Here is a 25,323-nt window from a genome sequence, read left to right as displayed (position 1 = left end):
AACCTTTCTATACATTATTTTATCTGCCTTTTACCGCGCCCTGCGGGGCCTCTTTCGCTCGACTGCGTATTCCTTTTAACGATTTCAAATCCCTCACTTTGGTCACGACGAGCGACATCCGGTTTCGTTCCACGTTCTTCGACGGTTCTACAGATACTCCACCGTCTTGGGACTCTCTTTATGGTCCGCCATCCGAGGATTACGCCCTTCTCAACATACACAAGTTTAAAAAAAATTGGAGACAAAGATGAAAGAGTAAATAATTACTCAATAAACTATAATAAATTCTCGATATATTGCCGTGGACTGGGCTACAAGAGGAAAAAATTTGTCAAGCTTCTAAGCTTGAATAGGGGGAAGATCTTCATATGCTACGTTAATGGAAAAGAGGATCTAGTATGGTTGAAAATCTGTGTGAAAATCAAATCCCTCACGTGGCAATATAACGAGATTCTACTGTAATAGAGTTTTTCATTTTATATTACAATTCTTCAAACAATCTGTCTAGAATTTTTAAATTGAATTATTATTGAGTGGAAGCAAGATTGTGTATTCAATTACGAGCCCGTCGATCGGAAAGCGAAATCGTAAAATAAATCCGGCATCTGCAACACGGTAACCCCATCAAACAGGGCTCGCGAAGGTGTTCGCGACTTTCTTTCGCGGGATATCGGCTCGCAATACGGCGTGAAGTGTAAAACCGACAGAATGGAAGTCAATTTACGAATACATCTCGAGAGAGGTGGAAAAAGGGAACGGCTGTGATCCTTGTGCAAGCCCATAGCCACGCTAGGATTACCGTTTCCTTCTCGATTCCCGAGCACTGGAACCCACCGCCAGCGCCGATATCTTTCCATTTCCCTTCTCCGCCCTTCCCTTTTTACGATTTCACTCCCCTTCCTCGGTCCCGTGTTTCCTTCTTTTCTCGCTTTCATTCTTAGATAATCCAGAGAGTAAGTCGATATACGCGTCGGGTACGTACCAAATCGAAATCCGTCAGAGAAAAAGGGCCACGGTGAGCACCGTTGAAAAGAGAAAGGGCTGACGTGGTAATATCGCGTCTGGAAGGGTCAAATTGATTCCTACCCCGCGGCGAGACGGTTCGAACAGCGGGTAACGTGAATGGAAGAGGAAGAAAGATGGCGAACGTCTGGATTCAACATTTTAATAAAAGCCACCCCGCGGTTTTGTCGCCGTTACCACGATGAACTTTTCGAGGGTGAGAACTGATGGTTTAACACTACTGAAAGGGATACGAGATGGTTATAACACCCGGAGAACTACCGTGTTGAAGGTCGGCAAGATTATATCCATGATTTTCATGACCATTTGAATTTTTTCGTATTCTTTCCATTTTATGTACATGGTAAATTCTGAAACTATAGACAACAATTTTTTTTTATTAACAAAGGGAACTGTGTTAGTAGCTGTGGGATTAACTGCGGGATCTATTGTAAAAAATTATGCAAGAAGGAGGTGAATTGGATATAAACAAAAATATTGCACAGTTATTTTTAAAGATTTTATTATTATTTGATATTTTTCAAAGGGAATGATTGTAAGTACTACTTTATGAATTTATTGGTAAGAGGTATTTTCTATATTTTAATGCAAGTAAATAAATTCTACTTGAGGAAACTCGTTTACACGAGTTGAGGCGAACTTACAACTCGTACCTCCTTTCTTGCTTGTGGGAATTAAAAGTTGTTTAACTTGTTAGAACAACTTTATCGAGCATTAGAGAGTGTTTAATCGAGAATTTACATGGTCCCTTCAAAGGTCTTGTCGAATGGTAAATTGTCGGAACGCTGTGAGAGCATATGTAAGCAGCAACTTGTTGCATGTTGTTCGTTACGAATTTCGATACACATGAATTTCAATATGTTTTTGAGTATTTAGTGTAATAGTGTATAAAATATTAATTATTTTAATGGAAATTTCAGAACAGCAAAAATTATTAATATTATATTGTAAAAACACTGGTGCGTAAGTGTTCTAAGGCTGCAAATATAAAATTAAAAAAAATTAATTTGCGAATTATAATTTATATATTATACCGAGTAATATTATTAGTTTTTAGTCGGAATTCTAATTTTCGATTGGACTGATAGATAAATGCTATCAATGCTTCACCATAGTGCACTGTATTCCAGTAGTGCAAAATTCAGTAGTACAAACTACGAATAGTGCAACGCGCAGACAAATATCTTCATACTAGCCTTCAACAACTCTATTTAAAAAAAAAAATATTGGTGGTACCTTTTATATACATAGAGTTTTATAAATAAAATAAAAAGATATTAAAGTTTAATATAAGGTACTTAGAATTAAATAAATGCAAATGACTTTTTTTTAAATTTCTGAATTAATCCCCTGACGGAGGAGAGAGCCACAATTTTAATTTAATTTTTCACTTCGCATTATTTTCATTTTGCAAATTGTTTATCAGGTAGAGGAAAGGAAAACGATTGTTGCGGTTGTTCAGTTGCTTGTATCGACCGCTCGAAGTTTCAAGTACCATTTGGAGGCGCTCTCCACTGGCAGGTCTTTGGTTTATTAAGGCCGTCTTGGATTTCCAAGAGGTCGATGCTCGCTTATTACCTCGGCCACGGCTCCTCTAGGATGTGTGAAACCACAACGCCGTTCTAAAGCCTTAATTGAAACATTGTCTGAAGCGTGTATGAAGATTCCACCGTCCCTTTGTATGCAACAGCCAAGTGTTTATCGATTTTACAAACGCTATTTCTGCTCAGATTGTTCATTAATTCGTTGCAATTTCGTTTAATTATATAACTTAATACAGTTACGAATTTATGCGAAAATTCATGAAAATTGTTTTAAAATTGCAAAAATTATTTAATTATTTTGTAATTTCAACATGCAATTTCATTTCGTTTCATTTTCAATTTACATAAATTAAATGAATTTTTAATGAACAAATATATATGAACGAATATTTTCTGAACAAAAGTAGTTTATTAGTTTACTAAGATTTATTGAACTATTTCGAATATATGTTTAATAATTGCAATATTTGCGAATGATTAATAACAGTTAATAACTTCGATATGTATATAACAGTGATACTTTGCCAGGGCGTCGCAAAGCGTCGTTAAATCGTGTTGAATGTTACGACGAAAAAGTAACGAGAATATCGCGGCTCGAAACGAGGAGAGAACTCGTCAGAGGGTTTAGTGGTTGGAGCGGGGAACGGAAAGAAAAGGCGTCTCGTTAAGGTGACTGTTTCAACCCCTTGAAAATTCTGCGAACGGAAGGGTGCAAAGAGAAAGCTTGGACGTACGTTCGACGTGTTCATTTTCGTAAAAAGTGCCGGTGATATTTATTTTAAAGCGTGACTTGTTCTGTTAGTAGGTAGAAAGTTTTTCCTTATATTAAAGTTGGAGATAAAAATTTTTTACTTCTGCTTGTTAATTTTATCGAACGTTTAGTTAGAGTATCGAGAGAATAATTATTTACATAAATTGTTCAGAAAATTGTTGGAAAATTCTCGTTTCTGTATTTTTACAACGAAGAAAAATGAATAGATAATTAATGAATAATTAAAAATACAATTGAAATTTAAAGTGAATTCAAATTAACGAAGAAAAATTGAAAATAAACGAATGTGAATTTTGATGAATAATTAAAAATAGGTAAAAATTGTATTTTTAACAGCAACAACACAACTCTCCTGGCAATATATTGAGCGAGATGTGACTGTCTTTATTGCGAATGTGTTTGGAAAAGAACAGGTGTTGAGTGCAGTTCAATCCGTCGTTTCAAAGAAGAAACTTCTGTTCATCGCTCTGTATACACTAACAGTAACCAGTGGTTTTGCTGTATTCGTTCTTTACTGTTTCCCCATGGTGAGCACCGACGGTAATGCGCTTCTTGGTACATTAACCTCGTCTTGCACACAGTTCTCGGCCACTCACACGTACGTTCCACGATGCACAAGCGAGCACAATAAGGGGTTGTGTTCGGCTCATCCCCTTAGGTTCAACTTGAATCACCCCGAAACCGAAACATCTTCCTCATCGATGCACCTGTTAATCATAGTACGGCCGACCATGAAGAGAACCACAATTTTAATTGATATTAAAATTAAAATTACTTTTTATTTCATATTATTTCGATCTTCTAAATTTAACTCTGCTCCTTTAAAAATTATACATTTAACTTTAAGTTAATATCCTTGTTTATGTTTTGTAAGTTTGGGTAATAAAATATTATTATATCTTTTCAAGATTTTCAATTATTCAATTATTATTCCCATTCAATAGAAAAAGCACACCTTAAAAAGCTGTTCAATTAATACGAAGTGGTTCCAATGAAACCTGAGCATAATAAATGCGAAGTAAAGTGTACTGTTGAATATTATAATTAGCTTTTGTCGCTGGAGCACCCTCATTAACCCCTTACTTCATTTACATATCGCAAGTGTCATCTAAAATATTAATTACCTTGTTCGAAGAATTCCTTGTCGCCTCGATCAATATTCATAAGAATATTTATGACACTTCGAAACGAATTGATTCCTTCCGCAAAATATAAAGGAGGATTGGAAAAATCACGCGAAATGTAACGAATGGGTTGACGTAAATATTTTCGAACGAATCGACAACTCGTCGGTGGCCGTCAACATTTTCGCAGGATTTAATGTTTAACAACGCTGGGGAACGGTATTTGCTTTCACGTAGGATTCATGGCTTTCCTGGCTGCCTGTTACCAACCTATAATTTCTCTTGTCGACTGACTAAGCATTTCCAGCCAACCATGGGGCATCCAGCATGGACGACGAAGCGTTCTCGGACACTGCCGGACCACTTAACCGATTGTTCCGTTTCGTTCACTGACAATCTGCTTCCGATTATCGTTAGAATCCTCGATGCCATTCGGTTTCCGTTCGACCCGAGAATTTATTTAATTAGATGGGTCCACCTGTTCGGTTAAATGGCGTGATCATAGTAAACGACGAACCAAATGCAAGGTTAGTGTTCCCAATTCATCATCCACTTTTAATCTATGTTTCAGAATGATACAATTTAATGAATTGTGACAAAAGACGAAGTAACGACTTTTCACTTCCTCAGAACTTTGAAATAAATTTCTATTTAAACATAGAAATATAGGAAGTCTAAAATAATTTGATGACATAAAAGTATTGCGAAATAACATTTATGCCATATCAATTTGAAGCTTAGGAAATAGTAAAAATAATTGTATTAACGTTGCATAAATATTACTAATTCAAGGTGAGTGGTCCTTTGTTGGAATAAATAATGATGGCCCAATTAAGCTGATTGATCTATTGTTGGCTCTAATGAGGAGTCAGTCATTTTGTATTATAAATATTTATAAAACGTGTATGAAGTCGTTTTTATTAAATTTTAAGCTTCAAATTGATGTAGCATAAGTGCTACTTTGAAATACTTTTATGTCATGAAACGGTGTTAGATTTTATTATTCCCTAAGTCTGACTAATATCTGACTAATTATTTCAAAAATATTACTTTTGCACCCTACTTTCGGGTCTCGGAAAATACACTTAATTTTTTATATAAAATTGTTTGTATATACACACCCAAATTATTTTCACCATAGCCTAATTAATAATACATTAACCCTTTGTCAAGTATCAATCATAGAAGCACCCAACAAATCACAACCACCCCCATTTGAATAAATTCTCCCATAAGTTATTTCATTAAAATTAAGCATAACTTATCATCCCCTAACTTGTACGAAATATCCCTCAAAAGTACCCAAAACATACAGACGCGTACTTCTGCAGGGGTTTTAAAGCGAATTCGCAGCTAGAAAAGGGGAAGGGGGGTGTTGTTCACGACAACGACACTCGCTGGCCAGCGTTTCTCACCCCCTGGTAGAAATGAAACAATTACAACTATGCCCCAACAATTTATAATTCTGCAGCGTGCAACCCTTCCACCCTCTTTCCCTCTTCGCTACGGTGGCGCAGTTAAACGTTATTACTTCAGTCGTTGCAGATAATTTCCCTCGTTTGTTCGTCGAGGCATTTACTGCTCCGCGAGGGTGGGGGTGGTTGACGAATTCGCGCGGCTATACAGAAGCGAGAAAGAGACTAGGGGGTGAGGTGGCGCGTGGTACAAGGGTGGTTGGATATAATTCGCCGTTAATTCCTAGGAACGAGAAGGAATCGCGAATTGGGGTTGCTTGTCGGCCTGGTGTTCAGGTGGAGAGCTAAGGGGTCGCGAGAATTAAGTGGACGATAGTTTTGATGTAAGTAAAATGAAGTAAAAGGGATGAAACACTGAGATCGTCATTGATATTATACATTAATTATTATAGTGAGAATTTTATGGAGTGAATTAAAGCTTCATTAGTTTATATTATTTTATTTTTTAATACTTTATCCTTGAAGGATAAAATTTTATTCAATTTCTATAAAAATTTGAGTGCATCAGCAACGGACTGCGTAATTACCACGTAATGCTTAATAATAGTAATTATTATATTACACGCCAGACTGAAAATTGCAGTTAATTGTTAAATTCGTGGTAATTACTTTTAGCTCAATCTCACTTTATGGTCAAATGCTAGTCTCCTGCTATTTTACAGTGAATTTAATTGCTCAAAAAATACAATTCAGGAGCCTAACAATTATTATTTGCTTTTTTCATTTTTCTTACTTTTATTTTACGTTTTCCTTCGAGATTTTATATTTTCGCTACATTTCCTCCCATTTTTCCTTCAAACTATTATCATTTTATTGCCTTTCCTTTTAAATCATCATTACTTTGTGAATAAATAATTTGTAATGAATCCTTGTAAATAATTGGAAAAACATTCTATGGTTGTAGAGATATTATTGCTTTCAAAGTTGAGTACTCGTCAAAGGTAAACGAAGGAAAAAGGGATAGAAGTTGTTCAGCGTTTCGCAACGCATTCTCTCACTTCTGCTTTGCCAACTCTGCGATCGTTTAATTTCATTTATCTTCACTTTAAATGCAACCGTTTTGAAGCTTTCTGAGGGGGAAAGTCTTCAGAACTTTGAGACGAACGAGAAAGCCGAAACGTATTAAGCAGTTGGCAAGTAGTTTGAATTGGTGGATAACTTTTGTAGTTTACCATTACATACCTGTTTCTCGTAGAATATCAATTAGTCAACAAATACTATCTCTCTGAGTTTGATCTATCATTTAAAATTGATTTATTCTATTAGTTTACCCTCCTCTTCTATTATCAGTTCAACCGAGTATAAAAATAATAAAACTGTAAAGTTGTATCAAAATAATTTTTATAATTCAGTTGGAAATTGTTGATTTAATTAAAAATTTTTTTTTCAAAAAGTGGAAAAACTGAAAACAGAAGCAAATTGGGGTTTTCTCCTTACATTATTTATATAATAATAATTTTATTTAAAATTTTTCTTCTACTTTCTATTTTCAACGATTTAATTATATTAAATTTAAGGTACCATTAACAGGTGATCACTATAGAGGTTAATTACCTATACTCCTACTGCTTTGAATTTTTACGATTACATAAATATTGTCACGAATCCTATGACTCATGTTCTGAAAAACTATACTTTTAGCAGGAAGTGTTTCAATAAATTCGTTACCAGGTAGCCCCTGCCTTTGCTAGCGACACTCCTCACGATATATTACACACATAGGGTTCTTTCGTGTTCGCTGAAAGCGATTGCTTCGTGCTTCGTATTATTGAGGTCGAGAAAATCGACCTCGTATTGCTTTCCACCCGCACGCTCTCTCTTTCAGCTCTCGCTTTTGATGTTCGCGGCGAAAAACTTTTTCGGCACAACAGAGCGTAAGGGAGTTCCGTGATATTGTATCGCTATCGATTTCACCAATAAAACCTCGTGTCTACTTTGATACCAGCGGAAACACGAACAAAACTACGTCAGTTTAGCTACCTGCTTTTGCACACCACCAGATCAAATAAGATATATATTCCAATCAGTAGAAAATACTCGTTGAAATACAAGAAACTTTTGTGAAAACTTAGGAAAAATTATTATTTTTATAGTAATAATTATTATATCAATTTTACACTGTAACCGTCGTCTTGTCCTCGTCTCCCCTGGTCGGTTATTCGAACGGAGGATCCCAAGATTAACCAAAAGAATATACGTTTCATTCAAATAAGCGGAAAACAAAATTACTCATTTACGGGAGACGACGATCGTGGTATTTCGACGAATTAGAACGAAATGTCGGTTGTTCCTGCCGCACGTATCGAATGATAAATTCTTGTGAAAAGGCATCGAAGTAAACACGGTCGTGCTTGTTATGATCGCTCTATCGGAACGCGATAAACGCAAGTACACGTCATAGAGGATTAAATATCTGGAATTTCTTCGTTATATTCAAAACTTCGCTCCTCCCTTACGTGGATCTTTTTATCCAGAAGGTCGGAGGAAAGCGAACTCGGTAGTTGGTTTCTGGTAGCTGACACAGAACTTTCAGATTCCCATCTAGCAGCGTGCAGAAATCAACAAGCCTCTACGAATCCTCCGTTTTAGTTTCAGCGCTTAACCTGCTGTGTTTACTTACCTGAGTCGGTTGCTCGACGACGAATGACGATTCTCGCATCGATCCTGCACCCCGTTGATCGCGGCTCGCTAGACGCGGGGTTGGGAGACGATTCGCGTTTGCGCGATTCACCCGGGTGACTCGGTGGGGCGCCGCGCCATCGACCAATCAGATAATATGTAACTGTATGATTACAACACTAATAATAATTAGAGAATAGTATAATTTCATAGTTAATTAATCATTATTTGTTAATTGCAGAAGCAGAGTGCATATTGAAGTTTCAATTAAGAATCTTAAGTTCAATTAATTAATTCACAATATAACACAGTTATTCATTAGTGTCTTCAATTATTCATCAATGACTATATTCGATATAAAAATACTTTAATTAAAAATATTCTATTAGCTATAAAATATTATTTAATAAAGAAAAAGAAAGTATCTTGAAAATAATAAAAATTGTTGCATACTCGGTGGGGCGCCGCACCTTCTACCAATCAAATAATATGTAACTGTACGGTTACAACACTAATAATGATTAGAGACATAAATAGTATAATTTCATAGTTAATTAATCATTATTTGTTAATTGTAGAAATAGAGTGCATATTGAAGTTTCAATTAAGAATCTTAAGTTCAATTAATTAATTCACAATATAACACATTTATTCATAAGTGTCTTCAATTATTCATCAATGACTATATTCGATATAAAAATACTTTAATTAAAAATATTCTATTAGCTATAAAATATTATTTAATAAAGAAAAATAAATTGTCTTGAAAATAATAAAAATTTTTGCATACCTCAAATGCAATAATTCATATCATTCAACACGTTGCTGACTATTCTTAAAGCTGTTGAAATTTCAAGGAAATGGAATTTGGTAATAAACTCGGTGCACAGAAAAACCGAATCAAACGTAGGATTCTTTAAGAGATATGAATCACAATTTTCCGCGTGGAATAAGGGCTATCGATCAACCGGAGAATCCGCGAGGATTCCAAAGAAATTCCTGATCCAGATTCCAGTAGCTGCGAGAGGATCGCACCCTCTCGAAAAACCGAGGGACGAGATCGAGGCGCGGTAGTAAAGCTCGATATAAATCAGACGGTGCCTTCGACTTTTAACTGCACTACTTTCCACTTCCTTCCCATCGCTATCTAGCTTGTCCATCTTTTTCTTCTACCACCCTTTGCGCTGGCCGCTGTTCCCCGACACGTAATTACGAGGCTTCGACGAGAAACTTCCGGTTTCCGGTGCTTTTACCACGACCGTGATTACCCGGCGATCCTTGAGGAAAAGAACGCGGCAAATGAAAACTGGATCCATCCGATTCGATCTTTCTAACTCGATGAAACTTCTTCCTTTCAAAAAATTACAATATGGATAATTTTAATAATAATTTTCTCATTATTTTAAATTATGAGGTCTTTAATGGTCAACGTGTGAAATGGTATAGTACTTTAACCTTTCGACAACGGACCAAGGAGACAGCCCTAAAACAGCGGACCATGAAGAGTCACAATTTTAATTTAATTTCCTTATTTGTATTATTTATTATTCCAAATATTTAATTAAAAATATTTTCAACTGAGTAACTTAGAAAATTCTTTATAATATAAACCAGGGGCGGAATGGCCATCGGAAGTTCAAGAAAATTCCTCCTGGGCATAAAAGATATTTGGGACCTAATTAATTAAAATTAGGGCCTAAATCAGCTCCTAGTCTGCCCCTGATATGGACAATGAGGCCCTGTAAAAATTCAAGTGCCCCTCACATAATAATATTATAATTACCCGGTATCAAACTAAAATTTAAAAAAATTTTAATTTCTTACGTTTCGAAAGTTAAACTAACAATTGGATACATGTATAATAAAAATGAAATATAAATAGAAATAATAAAATGAACAGTAAAGTTCCTTTTCACCATTATTAATATTTCTGATGGACAAATTGGATAGAGTTTCAGGTACCATATTTTTTACTGTATGCACGGGTTTTTCGTTCGCCGATTGAAGTTTGCGTTAGCAAAAAATAACACGGGCTTTCAACGAAATTTGTATCTACATACGTGTACGCATTTTTTGCGAACGGACAAGTAAAAAATTGCCGAGCATCCGCGTGCTTATGTGTTTGAATTCAGGACGGGGAAACGTGCCGGGTTTTCGCGAAATCCTATCAATTCGAGGCTGGGAAATAAGAGAAAGAAGCCGGGAAAATGGAGGATATGGATCCAGTGTAGCGTTCTACATGATTTCATCATCGCAACCATGTGTCTATGTATCGTTGGCAACAACAGAAAATGTTTTCCTACTGATACGTGTCTGACAAAACTCATAACGCTGTCGACGATTTCAAATCGTTCAATTTCTGACGATATTTTGCTGCTGACAACGAAACGACACACTGTTCACCATTGTCAAGCTGTGATTAATGGCTCCATTCAATTAAAGTACTGGGTGATTTAGTAACATAGCATTTGTACACATTTGTTCATATAAGAGTTATAATTGAAGGAATGGTGAATAAAAGTGTCATGTGGAAACATTTTTTTTAATATATTAAAGATTCTCATCTACTGCAAAATTAATATTCAACCATTTATAAATTTTAATAATTTAAATTTCAGAAAATAGAAATAAAAAGGGTGTAAAGTTAAATTTATGTTGCTATTATTTCTGGGATCAATGAGATTTCAATTATTACCTATTTATTTGTAACTCAATTAAAATAAAAATTAGGTGTACTATAATTAAGAGAAAATTTATAGTAAGATACTTGCTATTTGTACTAATAAATTTGTAATTTATCCGGTAATAATTGTAATAGAAAATAAAAAATATTTTACTGTAACAATTGATGATTAAATTTTCTTTCTCCCATTTTGCGCCATCTTGTATAAAATATTATTCAGGATAGAAATTCTGTAATCAAAAATCGTAGACGAATGCGAAATGAAAGTCGGGGCTCGTCGAAACGAACCTAGGTTCAATAAACTGCTCGCTAATTACACTCAGCCAGACGATCGTCGAATTATTTGTCCGGAAGTCGAAGGCAGCGCAGACGTCGCGTTTTATCCTTCCGGTCGAACGGCGATCTCATCCGGGCGATTTTTAATCGAGCCACCCTCTCCCTCGGATCAACCTTTCTCACACTCACAAAGCGTTTTCCAGGAAATTCTTTCGATCCATTTTGTTTCTGTCATTTCCCCTCTATCAGGTGCATTTTGATCTCATACCAATTGAACAATCATTAAGTTAAAAAAATAAATAATCCTTTTAGAACTTCATCTTGTTCAATTTAAAATCTAAAGCAAATTTGAAACTTTATAGAATTCCATTTCTTTAGCAATATTAATAACAAGATTCATTAATTTTGCATAAACAATTCATGAATATTAATTTCTACAGAATAAATTAGCTTCTTTCGACGAGATTACTGTATTGTCTGACTGAAAACATTCTACCTCTTCTTTTGAAGCAATGGTTGGTGAAAGCGAAAATTCGTTTCGTCGACAGAAACCGGATTTCCAGACTCCATTTTCTGAGAGAGGCTTCTGTATACGACCATTCGCAACTTCGTTACGTTTTGTTACCACAAAATGAAATCTGTTCCATGTTTTCTGCCGTAAAATGATCCATCGCGGATTTCACATTCCATGCACATTCACGATGTTCAACACTTTGATATTTGTTCGATCTAATCATTTTTAATTATCTACACTCTTCAATTTAATTAAAATTAACCAAACCCTATTTATCAATACAATAAAAAAAAAAAAATCAACCCCATCAGACTGAAACAGAAAAGCAACCCCCAACGGAACCCCCAAAATAATAAAAGAGTTCAGCAATCTACTTCCAGATGAAAACAATAAGCTTTTCCTCGGCAGAAAAGCGTTTTATTCAATCAAACAATATATTTGGTGAAGTAGCAAGCTGGAATATTACGAACAGATGCCCGAGAGAATACAACGGCATCATCCCTCCGGCAAAAAGAAGCAAGCAACGTTCGTATACGTGATCTCACGATGATCTATGAACTGTTTCACGGCGAGAACCTCGTGCCAGGAGAGTTCAAGCAAAGACGAAGGATCACATTGTTAGCTTTTCAACGTGAAAAGGTGTGGTTGATACACAGTCGGTCCTGGGTCCGTGTATAAGGGAGCGAGAGCTCGATACGTGACTAGAGAGCAAAGCAAAACAGCGAACCTTTCAAAAATCGTCTCCTTTTTCCGCCTCTTTATCGCTTCTTCTCTGTCGCTTTGCGACACGTGGGCGACCCGTCCACCGTGTTAATCACCCCGTTTGCCGGAGCCTTCGTATCTCCGAGAAGCGATTTTTTACCGGATCATCGCTGATTAGAGACGACATTCGTGGCACGGCGCACTTTTTTATGAGAGTTTATGGCCAGCCTCGCTCGTTCGTGATTCCTCTTTATAAACCTCGGCTATATCGTGTTTAAGTGTAAAATGTCCTTTTTTTTCCAGATTGAACAGATTGCAGGGATTCTAGTGAAGTTTATTAGTATATTGGTGCATACCTACATAGCTGATATTAATATGCATTCTTTGTGGCAAAGGAATAAAGTGCTTTGCTTTGAAAGGATTCATAATAATTTAGTAAATCATTAGAAAATTAATTTTTGGGAATATTACTTTTGGGACTAGAAAAAGTAGAAAATTAATTTTCATATCTCTATAAAATTAATATTTTGTATTATCTACAAGTTAATATCCAAAGTAAAGCGACCCTTTTGTGAACGTCTGACTTATTATTGATTTACTACTTAAAGAGAACGTCTGACTTATTATTGACCTAGCCTTGGTCCAAAGTTTTGAATTACTCATCATCTTTTAATTTAATGTACAAAATGTGCATAATGGAAAGTGTATCAATGCAAATCTCAAATTTTTAAAACATGTTAAAAAATTTTACATTTTAGTATCCCTATTAAATTTCTAATTTAAAATCCATTTCTATTTTAGAGTAAATACAAAATTTTATGTTAGTTAAAAGCATGAAAGTATTGATAAGATAAATAGAAATATTCTTAAATCGTTAAAATAAAAGTGAAATTATTTGCAGTTCTAATAGAACACATTTTGTCAAAGAGACGTAATAAAATTGGTAGAGATTAATTTCAAAACAGCAATCAATTTTCTTTAAGAAGAATGTACACAATTAAGACGAAGGAACGTTATTAAAGGGACAACCACAAATTTATCAAGCTTAAATTGAAATTGAATACTCACCGCTGAGGAGGAATAATCCACAGGCGACCAGAGTTCTGTGATCCGAATAACAGTGTCCAATTAAAGCTGAGATCGTGGCAGCAAGGACCAGCGCCACAGCTGCTACTTGAAACGGGGCTGAAATCCTGAAACAAATGTAACATTAGTCAATCGCATTAACGAGCAAAGCATAAAAATATAAATAAAATTACACGAATTATCCGATAAGGGCTCTATTTCTCATTTCAACGATCATCGACGATTAAACGTTACCCTGAAATGTTCCTCCCATCAGAATTTAACGCGATACTCTACGACCGTTCTCTTGAACAAGACATACGTCGTTCGACGATGAAAATTGATGTTACAATCCTCTGTCACAGCACTTTATAACTTTCTGAAGACGAAGACGGAGGAGGTTAATCAAGATTTGCTGCGAAGCCTTAGTTCGAAGTAACGCGAGGATTCGAATACACCCCCGAATATTATGATCGATCCTTTAACTAACTTCGAAGGTCAATTGAAAACTTTAAGTAGGGTAGCAAATGGAAAGTTTAGAAAATGATGAGATCGTATTTTAAATAATTGCATTACTATGGAATTTAATACTTGTAATTAATACTACGAGTTATAATTTTTCAATTAAATAATTAAATAAATAAAAACGCTAGAATTACTCTAAATACCATTAAAATTATATTAACGATATAAAATAACAAACTGAAACATTGAATTGAAAAGAATAAATTTCTAATATCTTTTATAATGTAACTCTTTCTATCGTGTGCCTTGTTAATAACGAATAGCCAGTGTCAAGTAAAAAAGTAAAATGATTATTAAAAATAATATACTTTGCCAGCAGGGATCAACGTTTCTTTTGCCTTTAATACTTTCTAAGTAGAGATCAATTGTTTAACTGAAATTCTATTAACGCCGAGTTGAAGACTGAAATCGCATTTGCATTATTAAGCGATCAATTCGATTTGTTCTGCTCCCCATACAATTGTGTTTTTTCTTATTTCACTGCCAATACCATTCCATTGGCTGTTTATGGAGAACGAACGAGAGGTTGAAAGGAGAACCGGAAAAGGCGATAAACCATTTTTCCAGCTTTAAACACTTATTTGCCATTATCTTGCATGCTCGACTCTCGTCGTTCAACTCCTATACACATTGTGCTCTCGGTGCATTACTTCCATTCGATTTCATAAGACGATGCGTTTAATGATCGAGCAATTTCCACGGAAGATTCAATTATTACGGTTGAAGTGGGTTTCCACGTTGTCTTTGTAAGATTTTTGAGGAATTTCTTTGAAAAATTGTGTTGATAGAATTTGCAAAATTTTTTTATTATTTAGTAAGAATTTGAAGAAATGGGGAGTCCTATGTCTTCCCACAATCTGCGTTTTTTAGTGACTGCGAAAAATTAGTGACAGACACAGAAATTTCTACAAAATTTTTTCCGCGAGACGTCGGATCGTTGTGTCGCGAAGGGTTGTTGCAGGTAAAATGGCGGAGGACATCCTGGTCCAGAGGAAGGGAATTTCGATACCCTGGCTGTAATACACGTATTCGTAGCTATCGTGGTAAATGGAGCATGCTGGGTAGCGACGCGTTTCACGCTAAGGGATGCTGTTCCCTCGACTCAGCCCCTAAACCCTTACACGCTCGAGTTTTGAGATCATTTCACACGAACTACGTCGATCATTCCTATGTCGATTTCATAATTTTTGCATACTTTTAAGTATTTTTTGAACACTTTTATTGAAATTCATGGAATTATTTGATGAATCATTGAATGGTGAAATTGTACCTTTGTCAACAAAATCTCTGATTTAGAGATTATTAATCTGTTTAATAAATGCAAGTCTTTCACTTGAAATATTAATTATCATTAAAGTAATAAATTTAATACTAAATTGAAAATTAAGAAATTTAATTTTTGATGATTAAATCGTTTTTACAATAAAATCAATTCTTTTCTATTATTAATTATTACCTGTTAGTTTTGATAAGCTTATTTAATTAAGCTAATTATTCCTGACAAATAGGATGATTGAAACACAATGAAACGCGTACATGTGTCATCGATGTCATTATATCGAGGTGTGGCAGCTATTGCGAATGACGAAGAATGAGGCGCTACAGGGGACGTTTATGAGACACGGGCTTGATTAAAACGTAATCACGATGCCAGAGGATTGAGCGAGAATTAATGTCATCAATATAAATGTCAAACTGGATTTTTGCTTCTCACGAGGAGTGTTCGTTTAATTTATTTTTCGTTGGAAAAGTTTATCCAATTTTAATCAGACTAAAATTTAGAATGGAATTCAAGGAAACTTCAACCTACAGAAATGTTAATTTTTATAATCATCAGTTTAATTTAGAATATATTAATTAATAACTAGTTCAATTAAATTATAATTGGGCAATTCACAGTAAATTTTTAATTCTCTTTTTTTTAATTAAACTGATTTTAACGTAAAATTTTGAAAACGAAGAATATGGATTAAATATTTAAAATGTAAATTAATTCCATTAAAATAAAAATTTTTAATTCTTATACAATTTAACGAAATCTAAAAAATGATATTAATCTTACAACACTTAATCCACTAAACTGATCAGAAAAAAGCTTTGTTTGAAATATTAACAATCACCTCCGATTTTTATTCATCAAAATAGCAGAAGCTGCTATGCTACAATTTTCTGTATTAACCGTATATTGAATAAATGAAAAGGGAACTATCACAATCCTCTTTCACATCATTCATCCCGAATTCACTTGATCAATTTATTCCAATACTATTTCACAGTGACAAAAAAATCCATTCATCCCAGTTTTATACATCACGCATCGTATTCGCAAAAAAATATATTCCAGATTTTCTTTCCCGACGAGTCAATAGAAGGCAGATCATCGTTCGGATGTTTCAAATTCAAAACGACTCTTTTAATCCGTTGAACGCGACGGCGGACGTATCGTTGAAAATGTCTGGGTTAAAAAGAGAGAACCGCGTCGGGTAATGGAGCGTTCCTTCAAGCGCTCGTACGTACATATTTCCATCCGACTGAAAATCACCCTCGACTACACACGAGAAACCCACACGTACACACATCGTCACGATCGTTGCGGGAATTGCACGTCGTCGCGCACCTAAACCTTATAAACGCGACACCGTGACCGTTCTGTTCGTTGTTCGACGAACCTACCTTTCGTCGCTGACCTGACACGAAACTCTGCCTCCCTGAAACGCGTGTCATTTGGAGCTTCCTTCTTTTTTTTGAAAAATCGAGCCGGGGAAAAAGTGGAGAGGTAGGAAACGAGTACGCGGGAGTTGGAGTAGTTACACGAGAAGTTCGAACGTCGAACGCATGAAATTTCACGTAACTGCTTGGAAACACCGAGGCGTGGTACTGATAAGACAGCTTTTCATATTTTCTTTCCATACGGAAATGAGAATCTTAGTATTTTATAAATAAACGTGGAAGTTAAAGGAGATTATTTATACGTACAGAGTGTGGGATTTGGTATTTGAGAGACGGGTACCCGAAAATTTGGAATGGGATGTTGAAGTTGACTAGAAGATTGTCCAGTGTTCAAATTGTTCGGGTACCCGAATTTCCCTCGGGAGAGGAGGAGAGCCGATCTGACCATTACCCGATTATTACCCGATCCAGTACGATCATTACCTGACCCGATCCGAGGTTTGGGTACCCGTACTTCCTTAGTATTTGATAATACATAGTAGTATAATTAAACTCGTTAAAATAAGAAATTTTTTATTTTAAATTATAGAAATTATAAGGATTGGCTCCTTGTCGAAATGAAAAAGCGATTTGTTTTTTCAATTTACCTTCGATTTAAGACCATCGAACGCCGATAGTTCTAGTGTTAAAGTACTTGCACGCTTTTATCGCCTAATAAATTATTTCCACGAGACGAAACAACGTAGCTTCCTCTTGAAGAGGAACTTTCCAATATTCAATGTCGCAATCGAATTACGTTGCTCGATCGCGTCTCAGATTCGAGAAATTCTGTCTCGTGGAACACGATTAGGAATAATATCCACCCTGAGGTAATTAATAAACTATAATACTTCGAGGAAGTCTCTGATCGAATTTGTTTCCTCCTCGTTCTTGTCCCTAAATTGTGCCATACAAATGAACAGAACTAAATAAAATTTCTATAAAATTTCATTAATGAAATGAAAATTTATTCAATTGAAGATAATGAGAATATAACAAAGGAAATTTTGCCAAAAATTATACAACGATTTGCAAAATTATTTTTAGTTGATTTATTTCATTGTGGGAACATATCGATCAAAGTTGCTACTTACTATTCGATTTTAATGTCGCATGAATGTTTAGACGGTGAAAAAACGGGTCGATTCGATTCACGTGCATTAAACGTAGAAAGTCGAGGGAGAAAACGGCGAAGAGTAGTCGCATAACACAAAAGCATGCGTTTTAACGAACAACGCTACCGGGTGCCTTTTAATTAACAACGCGTGAAACGACTCCGTCCCGGCATGGTTGTTACGTGGCGTGGTCGTTGCTCGTATTGTGATTCTCAGGAAGTCTGTTTCTACTTATACGAGCGGAAGAACAATTTTTTTTGTGAAACATCCTGTATTATACATCATAAGAGAAATTGAATAATGCTGCATCTTCTCGCTGCAAGATCCTCAATTATAGTTCATTGTATGCGAAAATCTTAATTAAACAAATATTAAATCAAGCGACAGAGTATCGACGTGCACGTTAATATAACTTAATTGCGACTGACGCTGGTTACTGTTGTCCTAAATGAGAGAACTTTGTCACTGATATACCACTTGATTATGTACACTCTGGAGATTGTATTTGCAAAGAGCGTCAAAATATTTGTGTTCGAAGTATCACTTACACCAACATACACGACACAATAATTGGAATAGCAATTTATCGATATATTTCCAATCACTTTACTGTCCAACGATTGTTAATATAATTGAAAATATTTCAGCAATGCCGATCGGTATTTCGCACCTCGATGAAACAGTACGGTACAATCAAACGGATTATTACATACAGGTGACCAATCGAGAATTTTGCAAAGGGGGGTTTCGATCGTCGAGCAAACACAAAAACAGAAATCACGCAATTAACAGACCATCGATTCGTGACAATCAACCTCAACTTCATTCTCACCGGCAGCTCCGATAACGATGGATAATTGTTCATTTGAAATGCCATGCCGCATCGAAAATCGTGAGACTTAACAAACAACAATTGTATCGAGATCGACGAGGCGAGAGGAGAGTGGATCAAAGTTAGCCAAGTAGTCGAGAGGAGAATCAACAATTCGGTCAGTGTCCACGTTGGCCAGGGCCTCGTTAATAACGGGCCGTTGTCACAGTAAATAACAATAAAACTCTATTAATGTGCTGGTACGACTAGTTACCGGGTCCTGGCAGACGGCCAGAAACATACCGGCACGGCTATTCACCCCATGCTGAGGCTAGGGTGTTGCCACCCTCGGATCCAGCTGCTGTTGTTGCTACCAGCACTCGCATACCTCACTGGCCGTATGTAATGCAGCACGGTTATGCAGTATTACACACTGGAATGGTCTATCTCGCTCTCTTACTCTATCCTTTGGGAATCGACCGGTAACAAGATGCACGAGGTGCTCGTGAAATTGCGGTACCCACTGGATTCTCCCTGGCTTTCGTACGAAGAAACTGTTTTTAAAAGGGTGCTCGGGGTATTAACTTGGATAGGTAATTATTATGTCGTAGTAATGACAGAAACTAATTAATGAAAAATGTAGCTTTCTGTGAAGTTATTGTGTATGAAATAAATGAGTAAGGGATATAAGAAATTAAATATAATTTGTTGACAGAAAAGTATCGCAAAATATTGTTTATGCTGTAAAGGACTGCATAAACATTTCATCGGTCATTTTAATAGAAAATTTAATCAATTTAATTTTACTAATTTAATATATTAGAGTTTTACTCGTTAAAACAATCACGTAACGTTAAGAACAGTCTTGTATAATCGTGATGTTTTTATTTATGCTTTCAGCAATCAAGTGGGCTTTGATCTCAAAGAAGTCAGGATGCAAAATTGGCAGCGTTAGATGCTCTTAGCCTTCTTGCTTTAAGAATTCTGTTTGCTATGCACCAGCAGAGATCGTTGCTTCGACTTGCATTTCTATTACATCTATCTACACACCATGCACTTTACAATTCATAAACGAAGAGCCTCGTTTCGTTTAAATCTAATTTAAATTTCCAAGCATCTGAAGGAAGAATAATTACGAAAGTTTCAATTTCTATTTGAAATTTGAATAAAATTATTCAGAAGGGAATAATTAATTATTTAACGCGAAGCTTGAAAAATTTCACCAACATTTATCACCCCTTTTACTACGAGAATTTATTTCAAAAAAGTATTTCCACATTTACCAACGAACCCACAAGGGATGTCCAGCATTAGCCTGATCCGCAAAAACTCTGTAACCCCGAGCGTCGAACCGTGGAAACCGACAGTGCAAATAAAGAAAAAAAAAGAAAGAAAGACTGGCACGGTCGAGTAATTCGTCCTTAAGAAATACCAAAAGTTCGAGCAAGGACTGCTCGAGCAAGCGTTTGTTTTCCCTCGATTGCTATCGGCTCGAGGTGGAAACGGTATTTGTCGTCGGCGTCGTCTACTAGAAAAGAAACTTCTCCCCTTTCGTCCCTTCGGAAAATCCTTTGGATGCTGTCCGAGAACGTTTCGCTTCGATAGACCGTAAGGAAAATGGAAAAGGAGCGGTTGACGTGCCACGGAAGCTGCTGCTCCTCGTTTCATGTTGCGAAATCGCATAAAGCATCCTCTTCTTCTTCTGTGAACCGCAACAACGACCACAATAAATGCGAGTCGAAGCAGAAAAAGTGGATGAAGTCTGGCCAAGGGAAGTTCGACGGTTACGAGTTCTCTTTTATATCGAGACAGCCATAATTCTTTGGAGAATTTCAATTTTATTTAGACAAAGTCAGGATGATTCTATTTGGTTTTTCAACTGCTATTACGATTTCCTTGTATAAAAATTTTTATATTATTCCTAGAAAGATCGAGTATCATAAGTGAAAATTCATTTCTAATGATTTCTAAGGATTTCTAATGATTTTTAATAATTTCTAAGGATTTCTAACGATTTCTTAGTCTTTCTAGGATTAAAATGAGTTAAAATTAATTTAACATTCCATCTATCTTACATGAAATAATGTACTTATGCTTCAAATAGTAAATTTTCAACTTAAATTTAAATGTCAATCAAAAGTAATATTAAAAGATTTTAAACACCTTTTCAAATAATTTAATTAAGAAAGATATTTATCTCAAATGTATATTCATGCTCCCGTATATTACAGCATAGTTTCATAAAATTTTATTCAAATGGTTTTTGCGGTAGTGAGAAGAACGAAATAATGGCGCACGAAAAGCTTCAATTTCAAGCAGCTTAAAAACCAAGGCTTTTCTTAAAACGTGTTATACTTAAACTTGCTCTTATTTTCGCACGAATAATGCTTTAGTGCACTCGAAAGTCTGTTTTTGAAGCTTGCACACATACAACCGACGTTTATCCTTTCGTAACCAGGGAAAAGCTTTTCACGTGTTACCCGACCAAGGGAACGATTTTCATTTTCATTTTCACCAGACAAAAAGTTTGACATCGGTCTTTTTGAATACAACGCTTTTTCATATGATTCATTAACACCTTACTTTATAATTAAATTGTGTCATTTAAAGCTGATTGTCCATTGCTTGAATTTTGGGACAAATAAAGAAAATTGCATTTTTTATGAAATCTATCCTATAAAAATTTAAATATTTTTCAAGAATTTGTTCAGTAAATAAAGTGAAAAATAAATTTTCTTATTAGGAGCTTGGGAAATTTTATTTTGAAGTTCTTTACGTGATACGTGGTCTTATACTTTTGATCCTTACTGTATATCCTAACTTCCAATCGATAGCACGTATCGTTCTTACTCGAAAGACGAACGATCTTCCGTTGTAAAAATGTTGCAGTCGTTACCCATGTTTCTCAGCATCACTTTATGTACCTATCAAACACTCCTGGTAACGCGATCCGATTTTTAAAATCGCGAAAGAACATCGTAAGATCAATGACTCTATCTTGTCAGCTTGCATTTTTAAAACAGACCAGTTTCGAAAGCAGAAAGGGGTGAAAGAAGACAAAGTGTAATGAATACAGCTTTGGTCAGGAGATTAAATCGAGCGTAATGCGTGGTCAGGCTGAAGAGTTTCCACGACGAATAAAAGATCCTTCGGATTAATTTCCCGTTACCCAGGTGCTGGAATTTCGAGAGGCGGGCAGAGATGAAAGAAAAGCGCAGGAAACAGTCTCGCGGTTCTGTTTGACGAGGACACGACAGAAATTGCGATTCGTGCTCAGCTTTTCTATGGCTCAGAGAACTCGCGGGAACAACGACACTTATGAGGATTTTTATTTCGAAAAAGAAACCCTTTTGTTTCTCTGGGGCTTGGATGGATTTGGATGAAAACTTTATTGAACTTTTGGGACAAAATTTCATTTAAGGAAAAATCCCTTTTGGCGAAGAATTTTCATTATTTTAAAAATTGTAATGAAATTCAGATGTTATGAAGTGATAATTTAAAAGAAAATTTAATTAACCCTTGAACAACGATAATTTGAAAGGAACAGCGTGCAATTTAGAAAATGAAAATATGAAATACAAAATAAAATTAAAATTGGGGCTCTCTCTATGGTCCGTCGTCCGAGTGGAATGCAAATTTTATTAACAAATATAAGGCTTATGAGTCTGAGCCATTTTTCATATTGCTATTTAAAATAAAATATTTAATTTAATTTTAAATATGATAAGAAAACCTTCTTTTGATATTTACAATTTTATCTTTATATAAATAGGGAACCCCCCTCCAAAAAAATAATCTGTTCCTAACAAAATATGATTCTAATATAATTCATCTTTCCTGCATCATCAAAATATCAAACTGAAATTCCACAAAATCCCACAATAATCTTTCGAACTTCATTTCAACATATTCTCCAGCTCATGAAAAACAGAAATTGACCCCCAAACGATTCGAACACTCCGCACAAACGATGCCATGAGAAGAGGATAGGAGAAAAGAAGTTGAACAATTTTGCGAGTAGAATCGCTGGTACTGGGGTCGAAGTTTCGTCTTAGCCGGGTCGAAAGACAAGCTTTTCCATTAAGTCGCGCGAGCGGTTCGTTTCTTTTCTCTTGCACGCGTAGAGGAGCAAAAAGAGAAGGATGCAGGCAATAGAATTGCTAATCCAGCGATAAACACTTCGAAACGGCACTTGGACGAGTACTTTACGTGGCTCGTGTAACCTGCATCCGGTGCCATTAATGCACTCGCCAAGAAAAAGCTGCGCCGAGTGCAGTGCACCGTGAAATAAAGCAGCCAACTCGACGAACGGTGTACGCGATGATGAGGGTATATTTCGAAGGCTGTCGAACACGGGTTAATCTTTCTCCCTCTCTCTCTTTTGCATCGACATTCATCGGGATTCGATAGAAATCGTTTTCCCGGATATCGCGAGTGTGTTAATAAAACGCTTTTTATCGACCTACCAGTTCGAAAGACATTAAGAAGTTCGAGGGAAATATTTCAACGAGTTCTTTACATAGGAGGACGAGAGTCTTCAATCTAAAGTATACTTGAGGGACGAGTGAAGGATATCGGAATTCCATATTATTTGGGTGAAAATTTGATTAACAAATAGCTGGGTTTTAATTAGTGAAAAAATATTTTCATTTGGAAATTTACTTATAAGTTCTTCTCAAAATAAAATAATTAAATTAATTATAGTAGAGTAACAGCAAATAGTATAAATTTGTAATTAAATACACTAATTAAAAATTTAGTAAATTATAAAAATAGTGAAGAGTGTAACGTGAAAGAAACCAAACGTCATCTATTGGTATATAATTAATGAAGACATTAAGATACAAAAAGAGGCTCGAGGAACTCCTCGACGATAAACTGGGCTCTTCTTCGTATAATCTAATCGTGCATAAAATTCAGTGGTTGTCGTTGCCAAGATCCGAGTCTGCGTTGTCGGTCGGCAGCAATGCGCTTTATTACTACTAAACAAGCCGCACTAGGCAGTATATTACTAGCCGACGGGTCTGATATATTACTAGGCAGTCCTGCCAACCCACTGGCCAATACCCATAGCGAACTCTCTCTCGCGTCGCATTTCCTTGTAACCCAAAAACTATTAATTCTGGTTTCTCTATCCGATGGATAATTTAATTTGCGGCTCGACATTATTGTTTCGTTGAAACAGCGATAGCCTAGCAGATTGTGAAGCATTTGGAAATTTAATGATTGATTCTGAAAACCAATTATAAAGGATAATGAATCAGCCCTTGATTAATATTTCTAATTACTAATCTTGGTTTTGTCTGGAATCTATGGTTTATGTGTCTATAAAATATTCTATATTTGAATAGTAAATTAATTAGAGATGACCCCCCCCTCCCATTTTTAATTGTCTTTTATTCATTTTGTTTACTTCTAAAATAAAATTTATATATTACTAATTTTTTGTTCTTAAGTGGATTGTAAAATAAAGCCAGATATCAGAGTATTAATAATTTTTGCTTGTAACAAAATGGTTCGATTTCATCGAATAGGAATTTCCTGAAAATTTGTAATGAAAGGTCTTCACTAGTTTTATTGAAGGAAACGTCCTTCCGTCCATTTACATTCGCAATTATTCTACGATGCGAAATTCTCAAGCGCGCGGCATCTTAATTACCGGCAAGTGGGCACCGCGTAACTTAAACGCTTCAAAATTAGACTCTCCCTTCTCGACAGCTTGAATCGCTTTCTTTTTCTATTTTCCTTTTCTCTCTGTGTTGGCTCGGTTTTCAAGTGATTCTAACCCCTTGCCACGGAATTGCAACAGAACTCCCCCTCCGCTCGACCCATGAAAAATACGCTTTAAGCGTCTTCCAAACGTGGTAAAATGAATTCCCCGTTGCCTTCTCTGCGAATCTAAGGAAACGTTTCCTTTGAATCGTTTAAAAAAAAAAAAGCGCGGCAACGGAAGCCTTGCATCGAAGCCAGAAACGCCAATTAAAGTAAAAACGTGAAGAGCAAGTTTTTGTGAAAGTCTGAAGTATTTTCGTTGATCCTGCACTTTAAAAAGCTGAATTTCTCTGCAATTTTTCTGGTTTCATAATGTTCATCGTAGTATGTGCTAACTTAAATTTTTGCAACTTTTCACGATTTACTGAAAACGAGTTCAAAAATTATCTGTAAAATGTTCGAACAAAATTTTCACTTCATTTAATTATAATTACTAGAAAGGATTCTAAAGGAGAAATAAATTTAGTAATTTCTTTGGACCTATTTCTATGAATTTTTATCATAAGTACTTTACAAAATTATAAATTAAATTTTTAGCGTAGTTTTTCTAAGTTTGGAATTCGGAAATTTGAATAAAACGGTAAGGGTACCAGT

At 35.6% G+C, this 25,323-nt stretch overlaps 1 protein-coding gene across 2 annotated transcripts in view; it reads right to left on the bottom strand.

Annotated features, from left to right (window-relative positions):
* Nucleotides 1–25,323, bottom strand: part of LOC117604355 (uncharacterized) — a 153,240-nt gene that overhangs the window by 24,134 nt on the left and 103,783 nt on the right. For both annotated transcript variants that reach the window (XM_034324317.2, XM_034324316.2), the window contains exon 4: nt 13,801–13,925. In XM_034324317.2, the coding sequence (XP_034180208.1) occupies nt 13,801–13,925 (125 nt within the window). The remainder of the gene's footprint in view (nt 1–13,800; nt 13,926–25,323) is intronic.

The sequence above is a fragment of the Osmia lignaria genome, chromosome 7 (genome assembly GCF_051020975.1).
Source record: "Osmia lignaria lignaria isolate PbOS001 chromosome 7, iyOsmLign1, whole genome shotgun sequence".
In the NCBI taxonomy this organism is placed as follows: domain Eukaryota; kingdom Metazoa; phylum Arthropoda; class Insecta; order Hymenoptera; family Megachilidae; genus Osmia; species Osmia lignaria.
The sequence above is the reverse complement of the archived record's forward strand: the minus strand, read 5'-3'. Positions and strand labels throughout refer to the sequence as shown.